The 24,523-nt window shown below is 39.1% G+C and overlaps 1 protein-coding gene across 2 annotated transcripts in view; it reads left to right on the top strand.

Moving 5' to 3' along the window:
- The window catches only part of nr5a1a (nuclear receptor subfamily 5, group A, member 1a), a 23,285-nt gene extending 3,733 nt beyond the window's left edge, over positions 1-19,552 (top strand). Inside the window, exons 2-8 of one of the 2 annotated variants that reach the window (XM_060930669.1) lie at positions 238-347; positions 640-781; positions 4,397-4,881; positions 5,423-5,581; positions 12,134-12,253; positions 15,002-15,149; positions 19,296-19,552. In XM_060930669.1, coding sequence (XP_060786652.1) covers positions 238-347; positions 640-781; positions 4,397-4,881; positions 5,423-5,581; positions 12,134-12,253; positions 15,002-15,149; positions 19,296-19,552 — 1,421 coding nt within the window. Of the gene's footprint in view, positions 1-228; positions 348-639; positions 782-4,396; positions 4,882-5,422; positions 5,582-12,133; positions 12,254-15,001; positions 15,150-19,295 lie in introns of both variants that reach the window. The other variant, XM_060930668.1, reaches the window with a different exon arrangement.
- Positions 19,553-24,523: the final 4,971 nt, after the last annotated feature.

Genomic DNA, 24,523 nt, shown 5'->3' with positions numbered 1-24,523 from the left:
ACTGTCACTGTGCCTGAGGATCATTAGATTTCCTTGTCGTGTTTAAGAAAGATTCCAGTTCTATAAAGAAAATGATGTTATCAGGATCTTAAATCGTAAAATATATTCAGTCAAATAAAAGTGAAGTTATGAATTAATATATCTCAAATATATCTAAAGTGATGACGCATGAGACCAAAACCCCAAAAGAACTGTAACTCTCTCTCTCTCTCTCTCTCTCCTCTTCAGTGTCCGCAGGGTCAGTGATGGAGTTCACCACCGAGGAGGATTTAGAGGAGCTGTGTCCTGTGTGCGGGGACAAAGTGTCCGGTTACCACTACGGCCTGCTCACGTGCGAGAGCTGCAAGGTGCGTCATCACTTCACCTGTCCATCATTCCCGACTTCTCCTCATTATTTAATAAATAAATAATAAATAAATAATATAATCTTCACAATGGCGGCGTTATTATCCAGTGTGTTACTGGGTTGAGTGTGTGTGGATTAATGAGATTAATGATGTCGGAGATCATTTCAGCTTTGGGCACAATTAACTTTTTTTTTTGCGTGTTTTAAATAATCTAGTAGTTTGTACATGCAGTTGATGATAAGGTTTAAAGTTTAAGATTTAAGATCTAACCCCATGCCATTCCCCCCCGCAGGGCTTCTTTAAGCGCACGGTGCAGAATAATAAGAGATACACCTGCAACCAGAACCAGGACTGCGGCATCGACAAGACGCAGCGCAAGAGGTGTCCTTTCTGTCGCTTCCAGAAATGTCTCAGTGTCGGCATGAGGTTAGAGGGTAAGCACACTGATTTTATACAGCTGCATAGGATTTAAATACCGACTACAATTCACACACACAAAAAAGCCGACAAATGTTTGGCTACATTTTAATATTTCTAAGAAAAATAGATGACGGATACGACAATTAAATTTAACAGCAAATATCTTTATTTATTCCGCCTCCACATTTTTAAAGCATTTTATTTCACAGATTTTACTCTTTCTGAAAGGTTTTTGGGCGAAAATTGTATTTTACGCATTTTACGCATTATATGCGTAAAATGAGAAATAAGACAGACTGGAAAAAAAGCAAGCATGCTCGGAACAGTTTTAACCTCGCTTTTGACACAGAAATGAGAGTATAATTATTTATTTATTACTTATTTATCCCTAACAGATCCATGATGTAGATCTGAGTCTCATCTGGAAGGTTCCTTCATATCCCCAGGGCTTTCAGAAGAATTCAAACCGTAGCATTTGTGTTGGAAAAATTTTATATATATATATATATATATATATATATATATATATATATATATATATATATATATATATATATATATATATACACTCTAAAAAATAAAGGTGCTTCAGTGGTTCTTCAAATCTCTGGATGGTTCCATGGAGAGTCAAAACTCTGTGATGAACCATTACATTATGCAAAAGGTTCTTCACATTGGAAATGGTTCTTCAGAGCCTGGCATTCTCTTACCATTTGCTGGTCAATGCACAGAGGCTATGTTTACACAAATCTGTCTTCACTGCTCAAACAAATGGTTTAAATGGTTCTTTAAAGAACTGTTGCATGAACGGTTCTTTGAAGCCCTGAAAAAGGTTCTTCTATGGCATCGCCTTGAAGAACCGGTACTAGCCCCATTATTTTTTAGAGTGTATATATATATATAGGCATTCCCGTTATTCCCTTTTCCTTTATCCAGTAAACTCTTGTAGCTGTGCGTTTTCTTCTTGTTGAGTTTATTTCTGAACTTTATTAGTTACATTTCCAAATCCACAAGATGCAGATTTAAAAAAAAAATCATCCCGTGGTGTGTTAAAGTGTAATCAAAATGTAGTCAAAGAGGCTATTATTTAATTTGTGACGTCATAATGCAGCGCCCAAAAACACCCTCCCACCAAATGTGTGCGGGAATTAACCACCCTGCTGTTAGGAGTCATTAAAGTAATAATAATTAAAAAAAAACTAATTTTTTTTATAAGAAACAAAACGAAGGATCATACTTATATATCACGATATTAGTACTGCAGTAAATGTAACTTGTATAGCTTATTAACTTACAGAAAAAAATATCTCAGTAACCATGAGGGATTAGAAAAATGGATCATACCATTATGCGGGGGTGGGGGGCATGTTATGTTTTAACCTTTCTCCCAAAAAAAAAAAAAATTAAATTAAATTATTGAATTGAATTGAATTGACAAAAATAATAAAACCATTTTCTCTCTCTCTCTCTCTCTCTCTCTCTCTCTCTCTCTCTCTCTCTCTCTCACACACACACACACACACACACACACACACACACACACACACACACACAGAGTGCTGTGCATAAGTTTTAGCCCCCTGTATTTTTTTTCCATACAAACTTTTGTTATAGATTTCTATTTTATGACTTCGACACACATTACTGAGTCAAAACATTACAAAAACATTTTAGAGTTCCAAACGTTCGGTTTTTTTTTTTCCCCAGCACAAAATTAAATGTTACAGGGGGAAAAATGTTTGTAAATGTCTGAGCAGCATATTTCATAAAAGAGCACTTTTCAATTTTTTTTTTTTTAAAGAAAACATAATGAAGGCTGCTGGGTTTTGGTGCAAAATGAAGAAGTGAGTGTGACAGTCAAAGTGTCCAGACTGTGTCACTGTGGCTGGTTCTGTAAGATGCTCAGTAAAACCTACAGATAATTTCCTTATAAAACTGCACTCATTGGACCTGAGACTACTATTTTATTCTTTGTAAAGCAAAGGAAATTTCGTCTCACACCAAATACTGACTTTGTTATATTGATTTATTATGGCTTACTGATTACTGTATTTTTTTAATGTTGAAACATTTCATTTCATTAATTTTTAAGCCATTTTTACATTGGTCTACATCATTTCTTTACACATGCCTAAGACTTTTGCACAGTACTGTGTACACACACACACACACACACACACACACACACACACACACACACACACACACACACACACACACACACACACACACCTATTTTAGAACAGTATGCTTACCCTAAAGAAAAATGGTGCCTTTCAAACACATATCTTTACCTCGTGTCCATTTACAAAAAGATTTAAGTTTTTTTGTGATTATCTTTCAGAGTAAAGCTTTAAATATGCACAACATGCACCTTTCTATGAAAAAAGATACACACTAAAGATACCAAAGGTGTACATTTAACGGTACGACACCATTGACAAGGGGAAAAAAAGGCTCAGTGCATTGCAAGCTACTTTCAAATCCTTATACTATTATTCTAAAAGACCACAGAACAACCTCCATGGTAACTATAGTAACCTGGGCACTTTTTCAAACAATATTTAATACTATTTAGTATCAGTCGAGGATGTAACCATGGCAACATCGTCTCATAGCTGCACGACAATTTAATTTGCATGCAAAAAGTATGAAGTTAGGGTTCGGGGTTAAGGGTGGGGCTGGTGCTCAAATCTTTTCCTACATGGAAAAGAATCCAACCCTTCCTTCTTGGAAATTGTACCAGTTTCCTGTGAGATCAGGCCACAGATTGCACATGTTATTCGGTACTTTGGTGCTTGAGCATGGATGCTTTTGAAAAGAGCTCCCATGCACTTTTGAGCTTGAGAGCACTTTGTTGATGTGAGTGTCATTTGGAAGAGAACACATCATGGATCAATCATTTGACTTTTATTTTTTATTGCTTAAATAAATGAGAATGCAGCTGTTTAGCTGTTTGGTGATACAGGAGATACATCAAGTTCTTCTGAGCTGTGTGCACATTCACTTTCAAATTTAAAATCTTACACACACCATGTTGTTGGCTTTCACTTTCCTCTTAACTCAAGCTGAATTTTTTTACTTGTTGTATTTTCATGGTTTCACTTTTAACAGAGACGAAGGTATTTCTCATTTGTGTAATGTCTTTCCTTTTCCATTTCCAGTGGCGTTTATGATGCTTGGTGAGCTGTGCAGCTAGACACAGCCTTAACTGGGCTCAGTGTGTGTGTGTGTTCACTCCATTCCCATGCAGGCCGCCATGCAGAGAAGCACCTGCTTCCGCGAGTCTGTGTGACACATTCCTGAACCGCTGATAAGCCTTGCACAGTCATACACAGGATTTCGTTTGGGGTGTTTACAAAACCCGGGGTGGAAAATGTCCATATGAAGAGAAATGCTTGCTTGCTGTTTTGTTATTATATATATATTTTTAAAGAAAACCATGACCGGCATTTCCTGTCTACTCTTTGATTATTCACCACACTCTGGAAATATTTTCCCTCTGATTGTCCTTCTTCGTTGAGGCCGTATCCATGTCAAAATTGAGTTCTTAGTAGATAAATAGATATAAACCGATCTCTCTTTATCTCTATCTCTCTATCTTCCTTTTCTCCTGTCTCCTTTTTCAGCGGTTCGTGCTGACCGTATGCGAGGAGGGAGGAACAAGTTTGGCCCCATGTACAAACGAGACCGCGCTCTGAAGCAGCAGAAGAGAGCTCTGATCCGAGCGAGCACTTTCAAATTGGAGCCCAACCCACCACTTGTGCCGTCCAGCCAGGCAGAGTATCCATTCCCAAGCTCAGTGTCTGGCCTGCTGCCCCCCCTCGGCCCTCCAGACTACGACTGCCCACCCGCGTGCCCCCCGTCTTTAGGGGTGGCCCTGCACAGCTATGGCTCCTTCCCAGCCCAGTATCAGTACGCCACCCCGACTCTACCTGGTAGATCCATCAAAGCAGAGCACCCGGATCCATATTCCGGTTCTCCTGACTCATCATCTCTCGGGTATCCGTATACCGAGGGCTGCATTCCTGCCTCACCACAGACCAGCCCTCTGAATCCAGCCGCGCCCTCGCTGGTTATGGAGCTGCTGAGCTGTGAGCCTGATGAGGAGCAGGTACTGTCCATAGAGCTTTGTCATCACAAACTGCAAAAGTGGCTCGTTAAATCTCATACCAGGGTTCTTCAGTTTGAACACAAATCTTCAACACCAGCATCACTCCATGTTTGTTATTTGAAAGCAGAAGCACACAGCTCCTTCAACATTTTCAATATTGGACATGAGCTCCAGGTATTGATACCTGATCCAATATGACATGCTCTTAAATAAGTAAACGTATCAGATTTCTTCAAGCCTCGATTGCTAAATCATGAGGTACAATGACAGCATGGTTGAAGACAATCTCAGCATGTTTCATTGTCCAAGATCTCTGTCAGATCTGCATAAAACGTCTCAATAGATCAGATCAGGAAATAAGTCAGATCCAATCTGACAATGAGCGACGATACCAACACTCAGTATCCACTTTTTACTGGATATTTATAGACAAAAATCCTTGCTTGAGCTTGGAAATGTTCTTCTTTCTTCAATCTGAGATCCTCACCAAAGCTTCCTGTGCCATCTTCCAGCTGTTTATTTTTCTTTTCTGATCTCTCAGGTGAGAGCAAAGATCTGTGCCTACCTGCAGCAGGAGCAGAGTGGGCGTGGCAAGCTGGACAAACCCCGCCCTTCCAACTTGCTTTGTGTGATGGCGGACCAGACGCTGTTCTCCATCGTAGAATGGGCGAGAAGCTGCATCTTCTTCAAGGAGCTGAAGGTAGGCTGCTACGACGAGGGCATTTTTTGACAAATTAGCAACGTGGTTTTAAAAATATGACCATGTGTCGATTTAAACGTGATCAGGAACGAATTAATACACAATGAGGCTTGCTGTTAAAGAGAAATAGTCAGTATCTCAGAGGGGTGATGAAGCGGACTTGCAATAATTACATTGAAGTTGATTAGTTTTCTATAACCATCTATCCCAAAGTGTTTTATTCCTCTTATAGTGATCAGATTTTGTATTTGATTAACGATATGCGTCTTTATATGTTTATAGTTACATTTAATGTTGTGGAATGTCAGCAAAACAAGTCATTGGTTTCAGTTATAGCAGCTATAAACAGTCATTCCCAAACCATTTTTTTTAAAAATAAGAAAATGTAAAAGAATGGCTTTATCTGTGACTGTTACAAAGTGCTGACACTGGAGACTCCTTCCATGCCATGAAATAAATAAATAAATAAATAAATAAATAAATGCATCTATAAATAAACACCTCCTTACAGAAAACATCACCAATTCCACACATTGTTAAATAATTTGTTTATACAGTTATAGCAGTTTGTGTCCACCATACACGTCCCTATGTTGATAGTTACTATAAAAACGATACCACATTAGAGCGAGTGCATTAATATAGCCCTGTGATTTTCTTTTCTTTTCCTTTTTACTGTCTGACCTGCTGACCAATCAGAGTCAAGAATTCAGCAGCTCATTTTATAGCCAGCACCTCGTTGTCATATCTAAACGAGTGCGTGTTTAGATTTAAAATAATGCTGAGTGGCAGGCGGTCTTACGTAATGTTCAGTGTTATGACTTTGCGTTTGTCTTGACTGAATCCATTTGTTTTGGGGAAAGGCTGATATTATGTCGCCAGGTCCTGGACCGTACCACCGATAACATTTCAGAACACTGAGACAAGTTGATATGAAAGTGATGTTGCTTGTGCCACCGCAGAAGTGTGGTTAAAGCCGACGATAAGTGGAGATTACAGGATGTCAGCATGAAATGGGCCAGAGGTTTACACTGACATATAATGTCTTTAGACTGTCCCCGATCGATACTATCATCCTGGATGACCTTGGCGACAGTCATAAACTCGAGCACCATTTGAAGAGTGAAATGGCACTTTAAAAAGTTACCTTTGTTATGTAATGCTTAGAATTGAGCTTTGAGCTTGTTTGTATATAATTAAAGAGAATCCATCGATATTTTTTCATACGAACAATTTTTTTTTAAGAAGAAGCCTTTATTTGTCTCACACACACACACACACTCAAGCACAGACTCTGCATTTAACCCATCTGAAGCAGTGAACACACACACCCAGAGCAGTGGGCAGCGATGCTAGCATGCAAACCGCACACAGAAAGGCCTCTTGTCAGCCACTGGACTCAAACCCAGAACCTTTTTGCTGTGAGGCAACAGTGCTAACCACTACACCACAGTACTGCCCTGATTTCATCTGATATGATATGCAGTATCATTTTATTCTGCTGAACCAAAAAGTTTTCTCACTTGGAAATTAGTAGCAAGTTGTACGACTTGACTCATACAGAAAAGATTAACATTTGCGAAAGAGGTGAGGTTAGGGGCGGGGTTAACATTCATATATTGAACAGTTATTCCACGAAATTGAGTTGTGCATGAACTGATAGCCGACGAGGCGCGTCGCACCGAGTTGTCTATAAACCATGTACGACAAGACTGAGTGGAATAACTGTTTTATTCTCTCCACATTCACTGGATTTTGAGAAACAGAACATTTTTATTTTTATTTTTTTGCAAATTTGATAAATAAAAACTTTATACAAAACGTACGACGAATGTAAACAAACCGGCAAAATGACAGGACCAATTTGTGAAAAATGTGATAATAATAATAATTCTTGAAAAATAATAATTAAAAAAGATACGTTCTTACCATGAAATACTTTTATTTCATATTTTGCTGCTGTTTTTTTTTTTTTTTTTTGTATTTTTGTAGTTTTGTTTTTGAACAGAGTTTTTATTCCGTCCTCGGTTGGTTCAGCAACACGCTCCACCATTTTGTTTTTTTCAACTCACAGTACTGTATATGAGCTGATATCCTAGTTGTAGAGTCGCCAATCAAAGCGCGCGATTGCTCAGATCCAGTGAATGTGGATAGAATAATAAAGACTAGTTCATATCAAAGAGGCCAATGCCACACATGTTCATAGCAATCATGAATTTTCCCCGACACCCAATTATTTTTGTTTAGTGGACCAAAAGCTACTGAATTCAAATCACAGACTTCAAATTTTATTAGTTTTCTTAATAGAACAATTAATGAATTTAGGGCCACATGGCTCTAAATTCTCTGCTATTTTTTCCTGCTTCACCATGACCCAATACAAGATACTATGTCATGCATCACGTGGTGGGCTTTCCCTGTTTGTTCAAAGCATCGTGGGATACAAATTTGAAACAGGAGAGAAAAATGGAGGATGTGAGCGTTGCGAATGAAACGTGAAAGACCGACTACAGTAACGGAAAGCGAGAATATCCTAGTAGCTGATATCCTAGTAGTAGCGTAGCCAATCGGAGCATGCAATTGCTCATATCCAGTGAATGTGGATAGAATAACTTCATTTATATACATTTCTAATAAACTCAGGTTGATGCTTTCTTCCCAAAATGGTAGTGTCACTTTAATGACCATGGCCATGTAGAGAAATTTCCCAAGCACCCAACCAAAATATTGATATTCTGAACCGATATACTTTAGAAATCTTCCATTACTGGATTTACAGATGTGTTTTAAATTAAGATTTTCAACTTGTCGGGTAAAATGCTTGTTCAGCTTTAGTACGGATAGCTCCTGAGTTGCAGCTCAGAAGACGGGAGTGTGTTGGTGAAGCACAATAGATTTGTTGTTGCTCTGATAGTGCAAATTATACATTGTTAAGAATACACTGATGCCAGCTGATACGGCTCTTCTCAGACATTTTGGATCCTCCTTCTTAAATGTTTTTGTCACATATTGTTAAAGAAATGGAGCCACCTAACAGATAAGACTGTCTTTTATGAGACAAAACAGATTTCACACACATCTGTTTGTTTTGTCCTGATTGATAAAAGAAATAAAAATAATAATTAAAAGAAAAAAAAACCCACCCACACCATGTGATATCTCCAATAGCAACATGTAAATCAATATCACAGATGCAGCCATGATGGCAGCTTTGTGTTTACATGATGTAGCAGGTGAATGTGTTTGACCACAGTTGGCTCCTGTACACACACACACACACACACACACACACACACACACACACACACACACACACAGCTCTTTCTATCCTGTTTAATTACATTCCACACTGCAGATAGCTCAGGAATTCAGCTCTCTCGCTCCTCCAGATCTCGACACGCATTGTTCCAAGCTGCTGAAAGCTTTCCCGAGGCACCTACAAAAAGAGTCAGTGATGATTGAATGTTTGCGTGTTCAGAGAGGAATCAAAAGAGAGAGTGTGTATGTGTGTGTGTTCCTCTGACAGAGGTGTTGCTGAATGTCAGGACTGCAGTGGTGCAAAGACAGTGGAATTAATTTAAAAAAATTAGCCAAGGATTCACTAAGCCTCGACTTTAGCGAGGTTTTCTTGTTGTGTACAGGAGTGTTTATGTGACATTACGTTACCATACATTACGTTGTTTTATGGTTTGGTATTTTCTTAATGGCTTCTAGTCGTCTAATAAGAAAATAGTTTACAATGTGGACATACAATGGATTAGCGATACCTCAGAGTGAAATAATAATAATAATAATAATAATAATAATAATAATGGGCGGCATGGTGGTGTAGTGGTTAGCACTGTCGCCTCACAGCAAGAAGGTCCTGGGTTCGAGCCCCGGGGCCGGCGAGGGCCTTTCTGTGTGGAGTTTGCATGTTCTCCCCGTGTCCGCATGGGTTTCCTCCAGGTGCTCCGGTTTCCCCCACAGTCCAAAGACATGCAGGTTAGGTTAACTGGTGACTCTAAATTGAGCGTAGGTGTGAATGTGAGTGTGAATGGTTGTCTGTGTCTATGTGTCAGCCCTGTGGTGACCTGGCGACTTGTCCAGGGTGTACCCCGCCTTTCGCCCGTAGTCAGCTGGGATAGGCTCCAGCTTGCCTGCGACCCTGTAGAAGGATAAAGCGGCTAGAGATAATGAGATGAGATGAGATAATAATAATAATAATAATAATTTCAAAATTAATTATTATGACATATAATTCTTACATAAACAACAAAAACTACTATTAGTATTATGATTTTCTTTTTTAATGACATTTTCTTCCAATGCATCACACTGTACTTTCACTATTTTTATGACCTTTCATACGAACTTGACATTTTCTGATCATGATCATGACTTTGACCCACTGTTGACTTCCCTCAATGTGGCGCAACCCAGGTCAAGTCAAGTCAAGTCTATTTGTATAGCGCTTTTAACAATAAACATTGTCGCAAAGCAGCTTTACAGAATTTGAACGACTTAAAACATGAGCTAATTTTGTCCCTAATCTATCCCCAATGAGCAAGCCTGCGGCGACGGTGGCGAGGAAAAACTCCCTCAGACGACATGAGGAAGAAACCTCGAGAGGAACCAGACTCAAAAGGGAACCCATCCTCATTTGGGCAACAACAGACAGCATGACTATAACATTAACAGTTTTAACACGAAGTCAGTTTCGTTGATGTTATAAACTCTTCATTGATGGAAACTTGAGTGCAAAACTGTTCATGACAACTGCAGTCCTAAAGTTAGCAAGTCCACTGTAGTCCTCAGCCATAAAAGCATTACTGTAAGAGTCCAGATCGTCCTCCAGGTGTAACCCTCAACTGTCCTCATGGGGCCGTCCTCCACAGGAGTGATGCAATAAGACTCCAACCAGACACAGGGCACCAGGATGGATCAAGCAGGTCCGAGGGGCAGAAGAGGCCAGCATCTCGATCCTAGGACCGACATGTAACTCAGAGGGACAGATGAGGGGGGGGGATAGAAAACACAGGTTGTTAGGTATGCCCTAAAAATGAACTGTGGGTGGTAGAAATGGGCAACTGGACTTTCTTGAAAATTCTTGAAAACGTTTCACCTCTCGTCCAAAAGGCTTCCTCAGTTCTTCTCCTGGATCAGAATCAGAATCAGAATTCTGATGACCAGCTCATCTAAGGTGTCATTGAGGCATCATGTTGGTGTGGGTCACTGGAGGCCATGTTGGTGTGGGTCACCAACATGATGCCTCAATGACACCTTAGATGAGCTGGTCATCAGAATTCTGATTCTGATCCAGGAGAAGATAAATATCTGATACTCCCTATTAGTCAGACAGAACTGAGGAAGCCTTTTGGACGAGAGGTGAAATGTTTTCAAGAATTTTCAAGAAAGTCCAGTTGCCCATTTCTACCACCCACAGTTTACTATGACCTGGATGATTGAGAATCTTCACAGACATGCCCTAAAAATGACACAAGTATTAAGTCTATGTAGTAGGCTCGCAAAGACAAGAGTCTTGACATCAGGCATAATACACAACAATGGCATGTTAATATGGTTAAAAAAATATCATGACCTGCTCTGGCTGGATGCTTGATTGGGTGATGGGAGCACACTCCTCAGCAATGATGGGATGCAGATGGGACCCTTACGGCTGGCCAAGACAATTCAGTTACATTTCACCGGGTCTGGGACATGCGACAGAATGTCTGACGGCTGATTCCCTGCAGGCTATGATAGCCAGTCGAGGTCTCCACCCTCTCCACCAAAAGATTTCCTGTTGACTCCATGTAACTCAGAGGGACAGATTTGGGGGGAAGGGGGAGAGAAAGAGAGAGAGAGGGAAAGAAAGCACAGGTTGTTAGGTATGCCCAATGTCACCTGAATAAGTAGGAATAGTATACATATTGCACTGAGTACAAGCAGTTAGGGCTTGATGCTAAGTCTTTCTACAGTGTGATTTTGAAGCACTTTATAAACATTTAACCAAAATATCTGAGGCAAATGTTGATATTCCTGATATATTTGTCTTGCTTTTCATGTCACTGCACCTTCACTTTGTCCTCTAAAAAGACTCAAAGGCTAGCTAAGTCGGTTGCCTCGGTCAATAGCTAGCTTATGCTCAGTGTCTGTGTTTCCCAGTTGCCTAGCAACAGAGTTCTCATGGGTTTTACCCTCTTGAACGGGGAGTGTATTGTGTGTCAGCATTTGAAAGCGCCATATACACTGCCCCATATGGCCACATATTCTTAATGACCCTTAGAACCAACTCTAGTAATAGCAATCTATCAAACACTTGTGTTTATAACTTATCTCTCATGAGTAACATAAACATGGATTATTTCTGTTATTATACATTTAAACCATTTCATTCTTATCAATATTCAGCCTGCATAAGCTATTTCCAATCAGTATCAATACCGGTTAGAGTTGAAACACACCGTAATGAGTACCATGTATAACATTTTATAGGCTGGAAAACTGCAATAATCTAAAAATCAGTGCTATAATTAACGCGTTAATAAGATTTCCCCTGGTCTCGGATAGGTCGGCGATCAGATGCAATTGTTGCATAACTGCTGGAGCGAGCTCCTGCTTCTGGATCATGTCTTTAGACAGGTGCATCATGGGAGAGACAATACACTACTACTCATCACTGGCCAAGAGGTGAGAATTTGACTTGACTTAAAATGTCATCCATTTTGTCTGTAGATTCAGAACGCTTTACATCTTGGACTAGCATCCATACGCACTAGCCTAGCATGGGGGTGTGGCTTTGGAAGGAACAACGTAACAGGGATTTTCATTATCGAAAATCATGTTGAGGCAACAGAACTGACTAAACCACCCATGAAACTTTCATTCCAGCTTGAGGAAGTGTGTAAAGGGTGTAACTGGTCTTTTAGCATTAGCATACTCTAATGTTAAAATCCTACACGTGAAAGTTAGCAGGTCTGCTTTCGCTTAAAACTCTGAATGTACCTTTAATACCAATCTGCTCAGCCTCGTACTAGGATTGGATTCAACTTCCGCTGCACGTTGATTGGGCTGTTAGCATGAAAAACTAATCAGTAACAAAATATGAGTACAAAATCATGGTGCTAAACTGGTCACAGTGACGATTTATGACTAGAAATTAATGCTTAGTTTTGCCTAGAAATGTTTTTTTTATCTCCCCCTTAACCTGACATGACAGCATTTCCAGCATTAGCATTTACCAATGGGCATTTGAATTGGAATAAAATTCTGAAAATGCTGCTAAACTCATACTTGTTAAAAAAATTCAAGAGTATTTTTGACTGAAAGCTCTCTGCCTTTCAGTTCATCATCTTCCTTTTGTTAGCCGTTGATTTTCTGTCTTTGTTTTGGTTTGCTCGTAGCGTATTACCTTTGTGATTTTCTTCATTAGCTGTTTTTGTATTGTTGAAAGGTTTTGATTTTAGGTCAAACAACTAGCTGGCCATCAGTGAGCTAAACTGATAGGATTTCTGAGGGGATTTTAAGTCATATTGATAAATTGATGAGTCATTACTGCTAATGCACTGCAAAAAATGGCATATTTGCTTGAATCAGGTGAAAAAAAATCTGCCAATGGAACTAGTCAAATTTGACTTGGTAAGATTTCTTAAAGTAAGATGAAAAATCTAACCTGTTTTTAGATGAAATAATTCCAAAATAAGATTGGGGAACTTATTATGCGAGATCTGATTAACTCAAAATAATCAAAATAGTTCTTATAACAAGATCGTACTTCTTACATTTAGCCATTCAAGTCATTTTTATTTATTTCATTTTAAGGGTATTTCACTTAAATTCATGACAAAGTCTTAGCAGTAAAAACTGAATTTAAGATAAATATACTAATATTAGGATTGTTAAATTCTACAACTAAGCATTGCTAGCTTAAAAGATTCTCTTTTTGTGACCTGTAATTAGTAAAATACTCTAGATATGAGACCAGAGACTATCTTGAATCAAGTTGACGACATGTGTAGCATTGCAACAAGTTTTTTTTTTTTCCCATTTCAACATTCAAACATTAAAACATCTCTTAAGATTCCACTTCCCCAGGACCTCAGGCACCAAAAAATAAATAAATAAATAAATAAAAAGTCTACGCATTTTGACTTACAGTGCTTACACAACGCCAAAGCAACAGTGCAGCGTATGAGGGGTTTACAAGATCAGGCACAAAAAAAAAAAATCTACACATTTTGACTTACAGTGCTTACACAACGCCAAAGCAACAGTGCATTTTGGGGGCACTGACTATTCATGTGTACGAGGGGTTTCCAAGATCAGGCACAAAAAAAACCCCAACCAACCAACCAACCAACCAACCAAACAAACAAACAAACAAACAAACAAACAAACAAACAAACAAACAAACAAAAAAACACTGAACTTAACTCACAACATTCCAAAAAGACGTCACTAAAACGCCCTCCACTCACTCATAGCCTTTTTGAAGGCACTTGTCTGGTCTAGAGTCTGTAGAGCATCTAGAAGGAGCTCACTCTGAATGACTGAGAAAACAGTCGCAGTAAACTTAGGATCTGTAAGGTGGAGTTGAATTGGAATGAAAGATTCAAAGAGTTCAGTAAAGTTCATTTATTCCCAAAACAAGCATACTTTGTTTTTTTTTCTTGAAACAAGATGAACCGCATTTGACAAATGTCCAAAATGTACTTACTTGTTTTAAAAAAAAACAAAAACTTGTTTTATTTTCAAAGGTGCTCCAAATAAGACTTTTTCACGACATTTTGTCTATACAAGATTTTCAAGATGGACTGTCTAAAAACTAGCCTTTCTAGCTAAATGAGGTTTTGCTTGTTGGGCAATTATGTCTTATAATAAGGGTGGCTAGATGTTTTGACTTGAAAATAGACAAATAAACTTCCTAAGACTTTTATTTTTTGCAGTGTGCTAGCTAGCTGTCCAAAGGCTAATTTGACAGGATTTCTGAGAGGATTTCAAGTCATAGTCATAGATTCATGCATTTTATGCTACTTAGCAGGCCATAAACAAGCTAATTTGACAGGTTTTCTGAGAGGATTTTGAATCATAATTCGTACATTAATCTGTATTTACGCTAATTTCACATTATTTCTGAGAGGATTTTAAGACATTTTCCAGAAAAATGCTGATTTTAGTTTATAAGGTGGTTTCTTTTGGTTTTATTAACCATTTTCAAATTATTTTAATGGTTAATGGAAATATTTAGCTGATTCTTATTAGGAAGTGTTTATACTATAGCAGGGCAATAAATTAGTTGACTCATGCTAAGACTCATAAATGTTAATCTTCACTGCTAATTCTTGCTAACTACCTAAAATACACTGGTGGGATTTCTAAAAAAAAACTCTCTTGGTTTTAGGTGTGTTGCTAATTTAATCACTGCGGTGTGTGTCGCAGGTTGAGCTTGCGGGCATCGTGTCTGACTCGGGTCTCACTCTCTCGAGTCTTGTGCAAAGGGGACAGGAACTAGCACGGCGGCTGCAGTTGCTCCAGATCGACCGTCGTGAGATGGCCTGCCTCAAGTTCCTCATCCTCTTCAACCCCAGTGAGTCCTGATATTTATTCTCTGAAGTACATAACTTCAGAAATTATCAACACACAAGCCTTTTAATTAGTTTTCTTATAACTTCAGTTGTTAAAACTAGGAAACGCTAATTTAACTCCTCTGTGTGATTATAACCATTCATAACCACTTCATTTGATGAAATGGATCGTGTGAGTTCTTATGAACATGTTGTGCCTCCAGATAAGAGCAAGAACTCAATACTGGTTTTAAATCGCATATAATAGTAAGATTTTTACTTACTTTATGGCACCTATATAAACTCTTCATAACAACTGATGTAGCTCATAACCATTTATAAAGACATACTGCAACAAGCAGTGATCAGTGGTCATAAGAACTGTCTGTCAGTTTTAATGTCAAGTTGATATAACACCTGAGTCAAGTGATTCTAAATTCTTGTTGACATAAGATTGTTATGACACTTTCTTCTCAGACTTGATTTGAACTCCATGACACCTGATTTTGTAGTCTTCTTCTTCTTCTTTTGGCTGCTCCCGATTAAGGGTCGCCACAGCGGATCTTTTGTCTCCATTGCTCCCTGTCTTCCGCATCCTTCTCTACCACACCTGCCACTTTTATGTCCTCTCTCACCACATCCATGTATCTCCTCTTTGGCCTTCCTCGTTTTCGTGTGCCTGGCAGCTCCATCCTCAACGTTCTCCTTCCAACATGCTCTGCATCTCTTCTCAGGATGTGCCCGTACCATCTCAGTCTCATCTCTCTTAGCTTAATTCCCAAGCTCTCCACATGTGCTCGTTCCTTATCTTGTCCAACCTCGTCACTCCCATCGCAAACCTTAACATCCTCAACTCTGCCACTTCCAACTTTGTCTCCTGTCTCTTCATTAAGGGTACGGTCTCTAATCCATACATCACAGCTGGTCTCACTGCTGTTTTATACATCTTACCTTTCACTTTTGCTGGGACTTTCCTGTCACAAATGACTCCCGAAATCCTTCTCCAACTGCTCCACCCTGCCTGCAGTCTCTCTCTCACCTCACTATCGCAGCCCCCATTTTCCTGCACAGTTGACCCCAGGTACTTGAATTCACCAACTTTCTTTACGTCTACTCCTTGCATCTTCACTACACTCTCATCCCCATTCTCATTGATGCACATGTATTCTGTTTTGCTCCTGCTCACCTTCATTCCTCTTTGTTCCAATGCATACCTCCATCTCTCCAATCCCAGCTCAACCTCCTTTCTACAGTACTTTCACCACATATCACAATATCATCCGCAAACATCATGTTCCATGGTGACTCTTGCTTCACTTTGTCTGTCAAGCTATCCATCACTATGGCAAACAAGAAAGGACTCAAAGCAGATCCTTGATGGAGTCCCACCTTCACCTTGAACCATTCAGTCGTCCCAACTGCACACCTCACTGCTGTTTCACTGTTCTCATACATGTCTTTCACCACTCTGATATACTTCTCATTCACACCACACTTTCTCATACAATACCATAACTCCTCCCTTGGCATGCTATTGTATGCCTTCTCCAGGTCTACAAACACACGATGTAGCTTTCTCTGCCCTTCCCTGTACTTCTCCATTTACATTCTTAAAGCAAAAATTGCATCCGACGTGCTCTTCCTTGGCATAAACCCGTACTGCTGTTCACAGACTGCTACCTCTCTTCTCAATCTCGCCTCCAATACCCTTTCCCATAGCTTCATGGTGTGGCTCATCAATTTTATCCCTCTGTAATTACTGCAGCTCTGTACATCTCCCTTAATCTTGTATATTGGGAGTAGCACACTCTTTCTCCATTCATTTGGCATTTACCTGATTTTGTAGTCTATTGTACATTATGTCTCAGAGTCACACAGTCATAATGATTTGTCATTGCAGTTTAAGTTGTCAGGTGTCAAGAACAGTTTATGTAGGTTTATGTCACTTGTCAGGAATGGTGTATATAGGTTTATGTCATTTGTCATGAACAGTGTATGTAGGTTTACAGTATGTCTTTTGTCTTGAACAGTGTATGTAGGTTTATGTCACTCATTATGAACAGTGTATGTAGGTTTATGTCACTCATTATGAACAGTGTATGTAGGTTTATGTCACTCGTCATGAACAGTGTATGTTGGTTTATGTCACTTGTTATGAACAGTGTATGCAGGCTTATATCACTTGTTATGAACAGTGTATGTAGGTTTATTTCATTCGTCATGAACAGTGTATGCAGGCTTATATCACTTGTTATGAACAGTGTGTGTAGGTTTATTTCACTCATCATGAACAGTGTATGTAGGTTTATTTCACTCATCATGAACAGTGTATGTAGGTTTATTTCACTCATCATGAACAGTGTATGTAGGTTTATGTCACTCGTCATGAACAGTGTATGTCGGTTTATGTCACTTGTTATGAATAGTGTATGTAGGATTATATCATTTGTTATGAACAGTGTATGTAGGTTTATTTCACTCGTCATGAACAGTGTATGCAGGCTTATATCACTTGTTATGAACAGTGTATGTAGGTTTATTTCACTCATCATGAATAGTGTATGTAGGATTATATCATTTGTTATGAACAGTGTATGTAGGTTTATTTCACTCGTCATGAACAGTGTATGCAGGCTTATATCACTTGTTATGAACAGTGTATGTAGGTTTATTTCACTCATCATGAACAGTGTATGTAGGTTTATTTCACTCATCATGAACAGTGTATGTAGGTTTATGTCACTCATCATGAACAGTGTATGTAGGTTTATTTCACTCATCATGAACAGTGTATGTAGGTTTATGTCACTCATTATGAACAGTGTATGTAGGTTTATGTCACTCGTCATGAACAGTGTATGTTGGTTTATGTCACTTGTTATGAACAGTGTATGCAGGCTTATATCACTTGTTATGAACAGTGTATGTAGGTTTATGTCACTCATTATGAACAGTGTATGTAGGTTTATGTCACTCATCATGAACAGTGTATGTAGGTTTATGTCACTTGTCATGAACAGTGTATGTCGGTTTATGTCACTTGTTATGAATAGTGTATGTACCCGTAGGCTTATATCATTTGTTATGAACAGTGTATGGAGGTTTATGCCACTTGTTATGAACAGTGTATGTAGGTCTATGTCACTCGTCAGGAACAGTGTATGTAGGTTTTTCAGTTGTCAGGAAAGTTTTATGTACAGTAGGTGTATATGCATCATACTTAAAATGATACCAGATATTGAAGTAAGTCAAATATGAATTTCTGTTTCTGTACCTTATGAGAAATCTGCAACACTTTAAATTAATTTAATTAAAATAAGTTTCCTCATGCATTAGAAGCAGAAGGGCAACATGAAGGAACACTTGAATAGCGAGGAATATTTCATTAAATGATCGTTGTTGGATAATGCTGTGTTCGCCCATAGAAACAAGATGCCTTTTTTCCCCAAAAAATTATTGGCTGCAAAGTACAAAGCACGTAGAGAGAAGGAAAAAAAAGCCTGAGTCCAAAAGCATTTTCCATTTCGACTCTGTGTCACATTCAGCCTCTCTCTCGCTCCATCTGGAAATGGAAACAGGTTTATTGGGTAATTTGTGTCCTTCAAATCTATTTCAGAGTTATTCAATGTTTTAATTAGAGGTTGAATGGCTTTTCTGACGAGACCCGGCTAAGCGGGCCATTCAGGCTATTGTCATGTGCAGCAAGCACACACACACACACACACACACACACACACACACACACACACACACACACACACACACACACAAAACCAGTGAACATACATACACAAGTAATACACATACATACACACATCCATACACTTACACACAAATACTGTTATGCAAGCAGTCAGCTTCAAAATTATTGGCACCCTTTAGGGAAATAAACTAAAATTAATGAATAAAAATATTTCTATTTTTATTATCCACTATAAGTTTGCATCTATAATTTGTTCCACCAGATCTGTTGTTTGTTATTTGCTCATTGTCACTTGTATTGTCTTGAGTAATCTGGTGGTAGAAATAAGTCACATTTACTTCGATTTAGAGAAATAAAATAGGGCATAAGACAAGGGTCTTGTCTTGATGCGGTTCTTTTCTTGAAGGTTATTATTAATTGTTAAAAGATTCTCTATTGCCTTTGTATTCATCCCCAATCTGTGCAGACGTGAAGCTGCTGGAGAACCAAGCACTGGTGGAGAGCGTGCAGGAGCAGGTGAACAGCGCTCTGCTGGAATACACACTCACCTCGTACCCTCAGCACGTGGACAGGTTCAGTCAGCTGGTGATGCGGCTGCCGGAGGTTCGCGCCCTGAGCGCCCAGGCCGAGGAGTACCTGAGCTCCAAACACCTGAGCGGAGACGTGCCCTGCAACAACCTGCTCATCGAGATGCTGCACGCCAAGAGAGCCACCACCATCTGAACCAGAGGTGTGTGCGTGTGTGTGTGTGTGTGTGTGTGTGTGTGCATGGGATCACCACTGAGCTGTGAAAGCTAAAGGACACTGGGAGCTTTTCTATTTCTTAAGTGCTATTAACACCGTATCTGATGTTGTTTGTGCATCGTGTGTGTATGTGGCTAGTAGGCTTGTGCCGATCTTTAGTTGCCATGGAAACTAATTTAGCTTTATGATCTTCAAACATGATGGTTCTTTCCATCATAGTGAACAGGATTATGGGATTAACAACGCACTCTTTCAAAACGTTCCCTCAATTTTTCACCTGGCTGGAAATAGTTATACCATTTCCATGGTAACAATATAACGTATATCATGATGATATACCATATTACCGATTATCGGCACATGCCTAGTGGCTGGATATCATTTCCAGTTTGGACAATTAAATTCCTGATCATTATATAGCCACTGTGAGTTCCTATTTTTTTGGTAGTATTATGGAATATTATATGTTTATTGAACATGTTTCACATCAGCGCTTCATTATGGACAAATATTTCATTTTCATAGCTTTTCCTTTTAGAGTGATAGCGTTATGAAACAGGTGAAAAAGTGGAAGCAAAACAAAAGAGAAGTTTGGTTGAATCTTTGAAGGTTTAATCTCTTTTATGGTTCTTTACAGTATTTTAACATCACTAACAAGCATTTTTTCCCCATTCTGAGTTTTTCAGACCAGACGGCACGGTGCAGTGAACTCGATTGTGAATAGAAAAATTTTTCATCGCTTTGACACAAAGTGAACGTTTTTCAAAATTCCTGCAGTTTCATTTCTCATTCAAGCTGAGAAACCGTGCATTTATGCAGCCCACTTTGAAAAACTCTGTAGAACTGAGAGAGCAGTTTGCTAAGTCAGAAATGCTCAGCATTCTTTTTCAGGAGATTTTTTTTTTTTGGCTGTAGTTTTAATATCGCACATTTTCTCTGATTTAACTTGTAAGTGCGTGTTGATGTCCAGGGATGACTAATTTGTATCATGTTTTAATCTCATCTCATTATCTGTAGCCGCTTTATCCTGTTCTACAGGGTCGCAGGCAAGCTGGAGCCTATCCCAGCGAAAGGCGGGGTACACCCTGGACAAGTCGCCAGGTCATCACAGGGCTGACACATAGACACAGACAACCATTCACACTCACATTCACACCTACGCTCAATTTAGAGTCACCAGTTAACCTAACCTGCATGTCTTTGGACTGTGGAGGAAACCGGAGCACCCGGAGGAAACCCACGCGGACACGGGGAGAACATGCAAACTCCGCACAGAAAGGCCCTCGCCGGCCACAGGGCTCGAACCCAGACCTTCTTGCTGTGAGGCGACAGCACTAACCACTACACCACCGTGCCGCCCTCATGTTTTAATGCCCTGCTTATTTTGTTTTACATAAAAACTGAAAAAGAAAACAGAAATCTTTTGACAGCTTGTGGATATTTTATGGATATTTTTTGATCACACAATTTATGAGCTTTGGAAGCTCTGGAATCTTCTCAGACAGCCTCGTATTTTGTAGTTTCGTCCATGATATACCGTGAAAATGTATTAATTATTATTCTACCCACATTCACTGGGTATGAGCAATCGTACGCTCTGATTGGCAATCAGGATATCATCTCATATACAGTACCGTGAGTCGAGAAAAACAAAATGGCCGAGCATGTTGCTGAACCAGTTGAGGACGAAATAAAAACTCGACTCGAAAACAAAAATACAAAAAAGCAGCAAAATATGGAATTTGATGGTAAGAAGTTTTTTTTCAAGAATTATTATTATTATTATTATTATAGCATTTTCCACAAATAGCCCCCAAGCATAACTACGTCATCACTTGTTTATCGCAATGCATTATGGGGGATAGCTGAGGTCAGTAGTTGGACAATATAGCGGATGTTAGATTAATTTTACCTGAGAGTGATGTGAGAGGAGCGAGTTTGCCGTGCTCTGTCGTGGAAGACAATGAAATTGGTGATTTAGAGAGGTGGATAACATGTTGAGGGTCTACAGCAGGAAAATCTGAATCCAAATCAAGCTTGGTGAGAAGGTAAGACGTAAGTGACAAGAATTCGTACAACCTCAAGATTGACCGAGCCTACCACACTGTACAAACAACAACAACAACAACAACAACATCACATCTCAGAATTTACAAATGAGTGATTAGTTAAATAAAACTTGATATAATTACAAAAAACATTACAAAAAAAAATCTTTGGAAACCCTCTGATCTGCCGTGTCACGTTCAGTATAAATGCATTTTCTTCAATAAATGCCGCTAGTGAGGTCCACTGAACATTATACAGACCCAAAAGAGAACCCTTGGTGGTTTGGGAGTTTTATCGGTCCGACAGGCTCGTTCGGCTGCCGAGTGCTTCGGCACGTTGAGAGGCAAAGGCTGAAGAACGCGTCTTTGTTTTACAGGCTTTGGAATATCGCTAGTTTCAGACAATGAACCGTGTCGATTGTTATCATCTATACTCAAAGGCCATTCCGCAGACTAGAGGTCTGCGCGGGTTGGATTTTTCAGTCCCGCTCCCGCCCACGCCCGCATTGTGCAGTCACGCTCCCGCCCACGCCCGCAAAGAATTATGATTTTTAGTCCCGCTCCCGCCCGCGCCACAAAAAAATTATGATTTCCATGGCGCAGACCATGGAAATATTGCTGGGTCACAGTGTAAGGCCGTCTTCTTCCCACCAGAGAAATGTAATCTACAAACACTTGTCCATTTTGATTCAATTCGAAGTTTTTCAGTGCAGATTAAACTTATCCATTTCTTTCTTCTCTTCTCCTCGACTGGCAGCTGATAAAAGCTCAAATGAGGTTGTTCTCTTTGTTGTTGAGACAGAGTAAGGAACACAGCAATTCATTTTGGGCGGCATGATTAAAACTGTTTACACACAACAATGTAGTGTTTAACAAAGGTGAAAGTAAACAATATGGCGGAGCTGACCCCAGGTATCGCCCATAATGCATTGCGGTAAACAAGCGATGACGTAGTCAGGGGTTAGGGTCATTTTGCCGGTTTGTTTACATTCTAAGCGGAAATGATGTTGTCAGACATTTTGTATAAAGTTTTTTTATTTATCGAATTTACAAAAAAAAAAAATGCTCTGTTTCTCAAAATCTAGTGAATGTGGATAAAATAAAACAGTTATTCCACCCAACCTCATCGATGCACCTCATTGGCTATCAGCTCATGTACGACTCAATTTCGTGGAATAACTGTTAAATATTGCTACTTCAAATGGTGATTTAAAATGGTGCAAAAAAAAAATCTACAGGGTATGTTAAATTGCCACAAGTGATCCATCAAAGACGTTACAGTCCTCTGAACAGGCCAACGAATACCTTTTTTTTTTTTGTAATCACTGTACAAGTATAACGAGAGTGCGTCTCTATTCCGTTCTGTGTTTTTATTTATTTTCCCATGTTTCTGATGGTTCTAGTACAATCTGAATGTGTATTGAATATGTTTGACATATTTGATGTGTAATGTCCCTGAGCTGGTACTGAGGGAAAAAATGCTTGTTAGCAAACTATTATTCGGCTCGATCTGACTTTTCCTGAGTAATTATATCTTTGAAAGCGTGTCATTTCCACACCACTGAAGTCATCAAAATTCTGTTTATATGTATAACTGATGTTAGACAGTTGAAAAATTGTATCTGCTTTGACCTTCAAAGAAATTTTGCTTTGACAAGATGGACAAAATCATAAAATTATGAGATAAAATGGAACATTGAATGTTTATTGAATGTTTTTCACGTCAAGGCGTAATTATGGATGTCATGAATTCTTAACTGCTTTCCATATACTCTATAAGAAATGTTCTTTTTTAAAATCATTATTGTCTTTAGTTCTTTAATTTCTTAAAAGAAACGTTCTTCTTCTTCTTATTATTATTATTATTATTTTGCTTCTTGCCTGTTTCACACTTCAACTTTAACGTTTCCTTGCTGGACACTGCAAATATCTGTGTTTTAACATATTTTATATTTTATTTATTGAATAGAAGTGTTTATGCACCGAAGGACACACACCAGAGCAGTTTTTGGTTCTGATGGTGATTCTGACACCTAAATATTCACCCCGTTTAATCTTCAGTAGGATGAAATGTTGCAGCAGTTTTCAAATGAATACAGTTACTCCTTCTGTGTGTGATTTTATCTGGAGTGAAGAATCCAATCTAAACATTATAAAAAAATTTTTGGTCAAAATCTGTACATTTTTAAGAGAGGTAAAAATCTCTCGGTGAGTTTCTGTTGAAAGTGTGTTACTGCATCATAAAATAGACGAGCCAATCAGGTTTCAGTATGCAAATACACTCCAGGTGTATTTATCGATTCATAAAATCAGGATTTTAAATGATGTATTTAGAATTGTATGTGCTTTTCATCGCATAATTTTTTTTTCTTGGACTGCCATGTGGAATAATTGATTATTTATTATTTACAAAGACAAATTATTTTCTTCAAAACAAATTTAAATATTCAGATTGAGGTTGTCGAACTGTTGCAAGCAAAATTCAGTCTGTTTTCTGGTGAAGTGAACCTCAACATTATCAAATATGCTTGTTATTCGCCAAATAGTTTATTTTTTCGAAAATATCTCCGGCTCCCGGCACGGTGGTGTAGTGGTTAGCGCTGTCGCCACAGCAAGAAGGTCCGGGTTCGAGCCCCGTGGCCAGCGAGGGCCTTTCTGTGTGGAGTTTGCATGTTCTCCCCGTGTCCGCGTGGGTTTCCTCCGGGTGCTCCGGTTTCCCCCACAGTCCAAAGACATGCAGGTTAGGTTAACTGGTGACTCTAAATTGAGCGTAGGTGTGAATGTGAGTGTGAATGGTTGTCTGTGTCTATGTGTCAGCCCTGTGATGACCTGGCGACTTGTCCAGGGTGTACCCCGCCTTTCGCCTGTAGTCAGCTGGGATAGGCTCCAGCTTGCCCGCGAC

Source organism: Neoarius graeffei, chromosome 10 (assembly GCF_027579695.1).
Source record: "Neoarius graeffei isolate fNeoGra1 chromosome 10, fNeoGra1.pri, whole genome shotgun sequence".
In the NCBI taxonomy this organism is placed as follows: Eukaryota; Metazoa; Chordata; class Actinopteri; order Siluriformes; family Ariidae; genus Neoarius; species Neoarius graeffei.
Note: the sequence above shows the minus strand (reverse complement) of the source record. Positions and strands in the feature narration are given on the sequence as shown.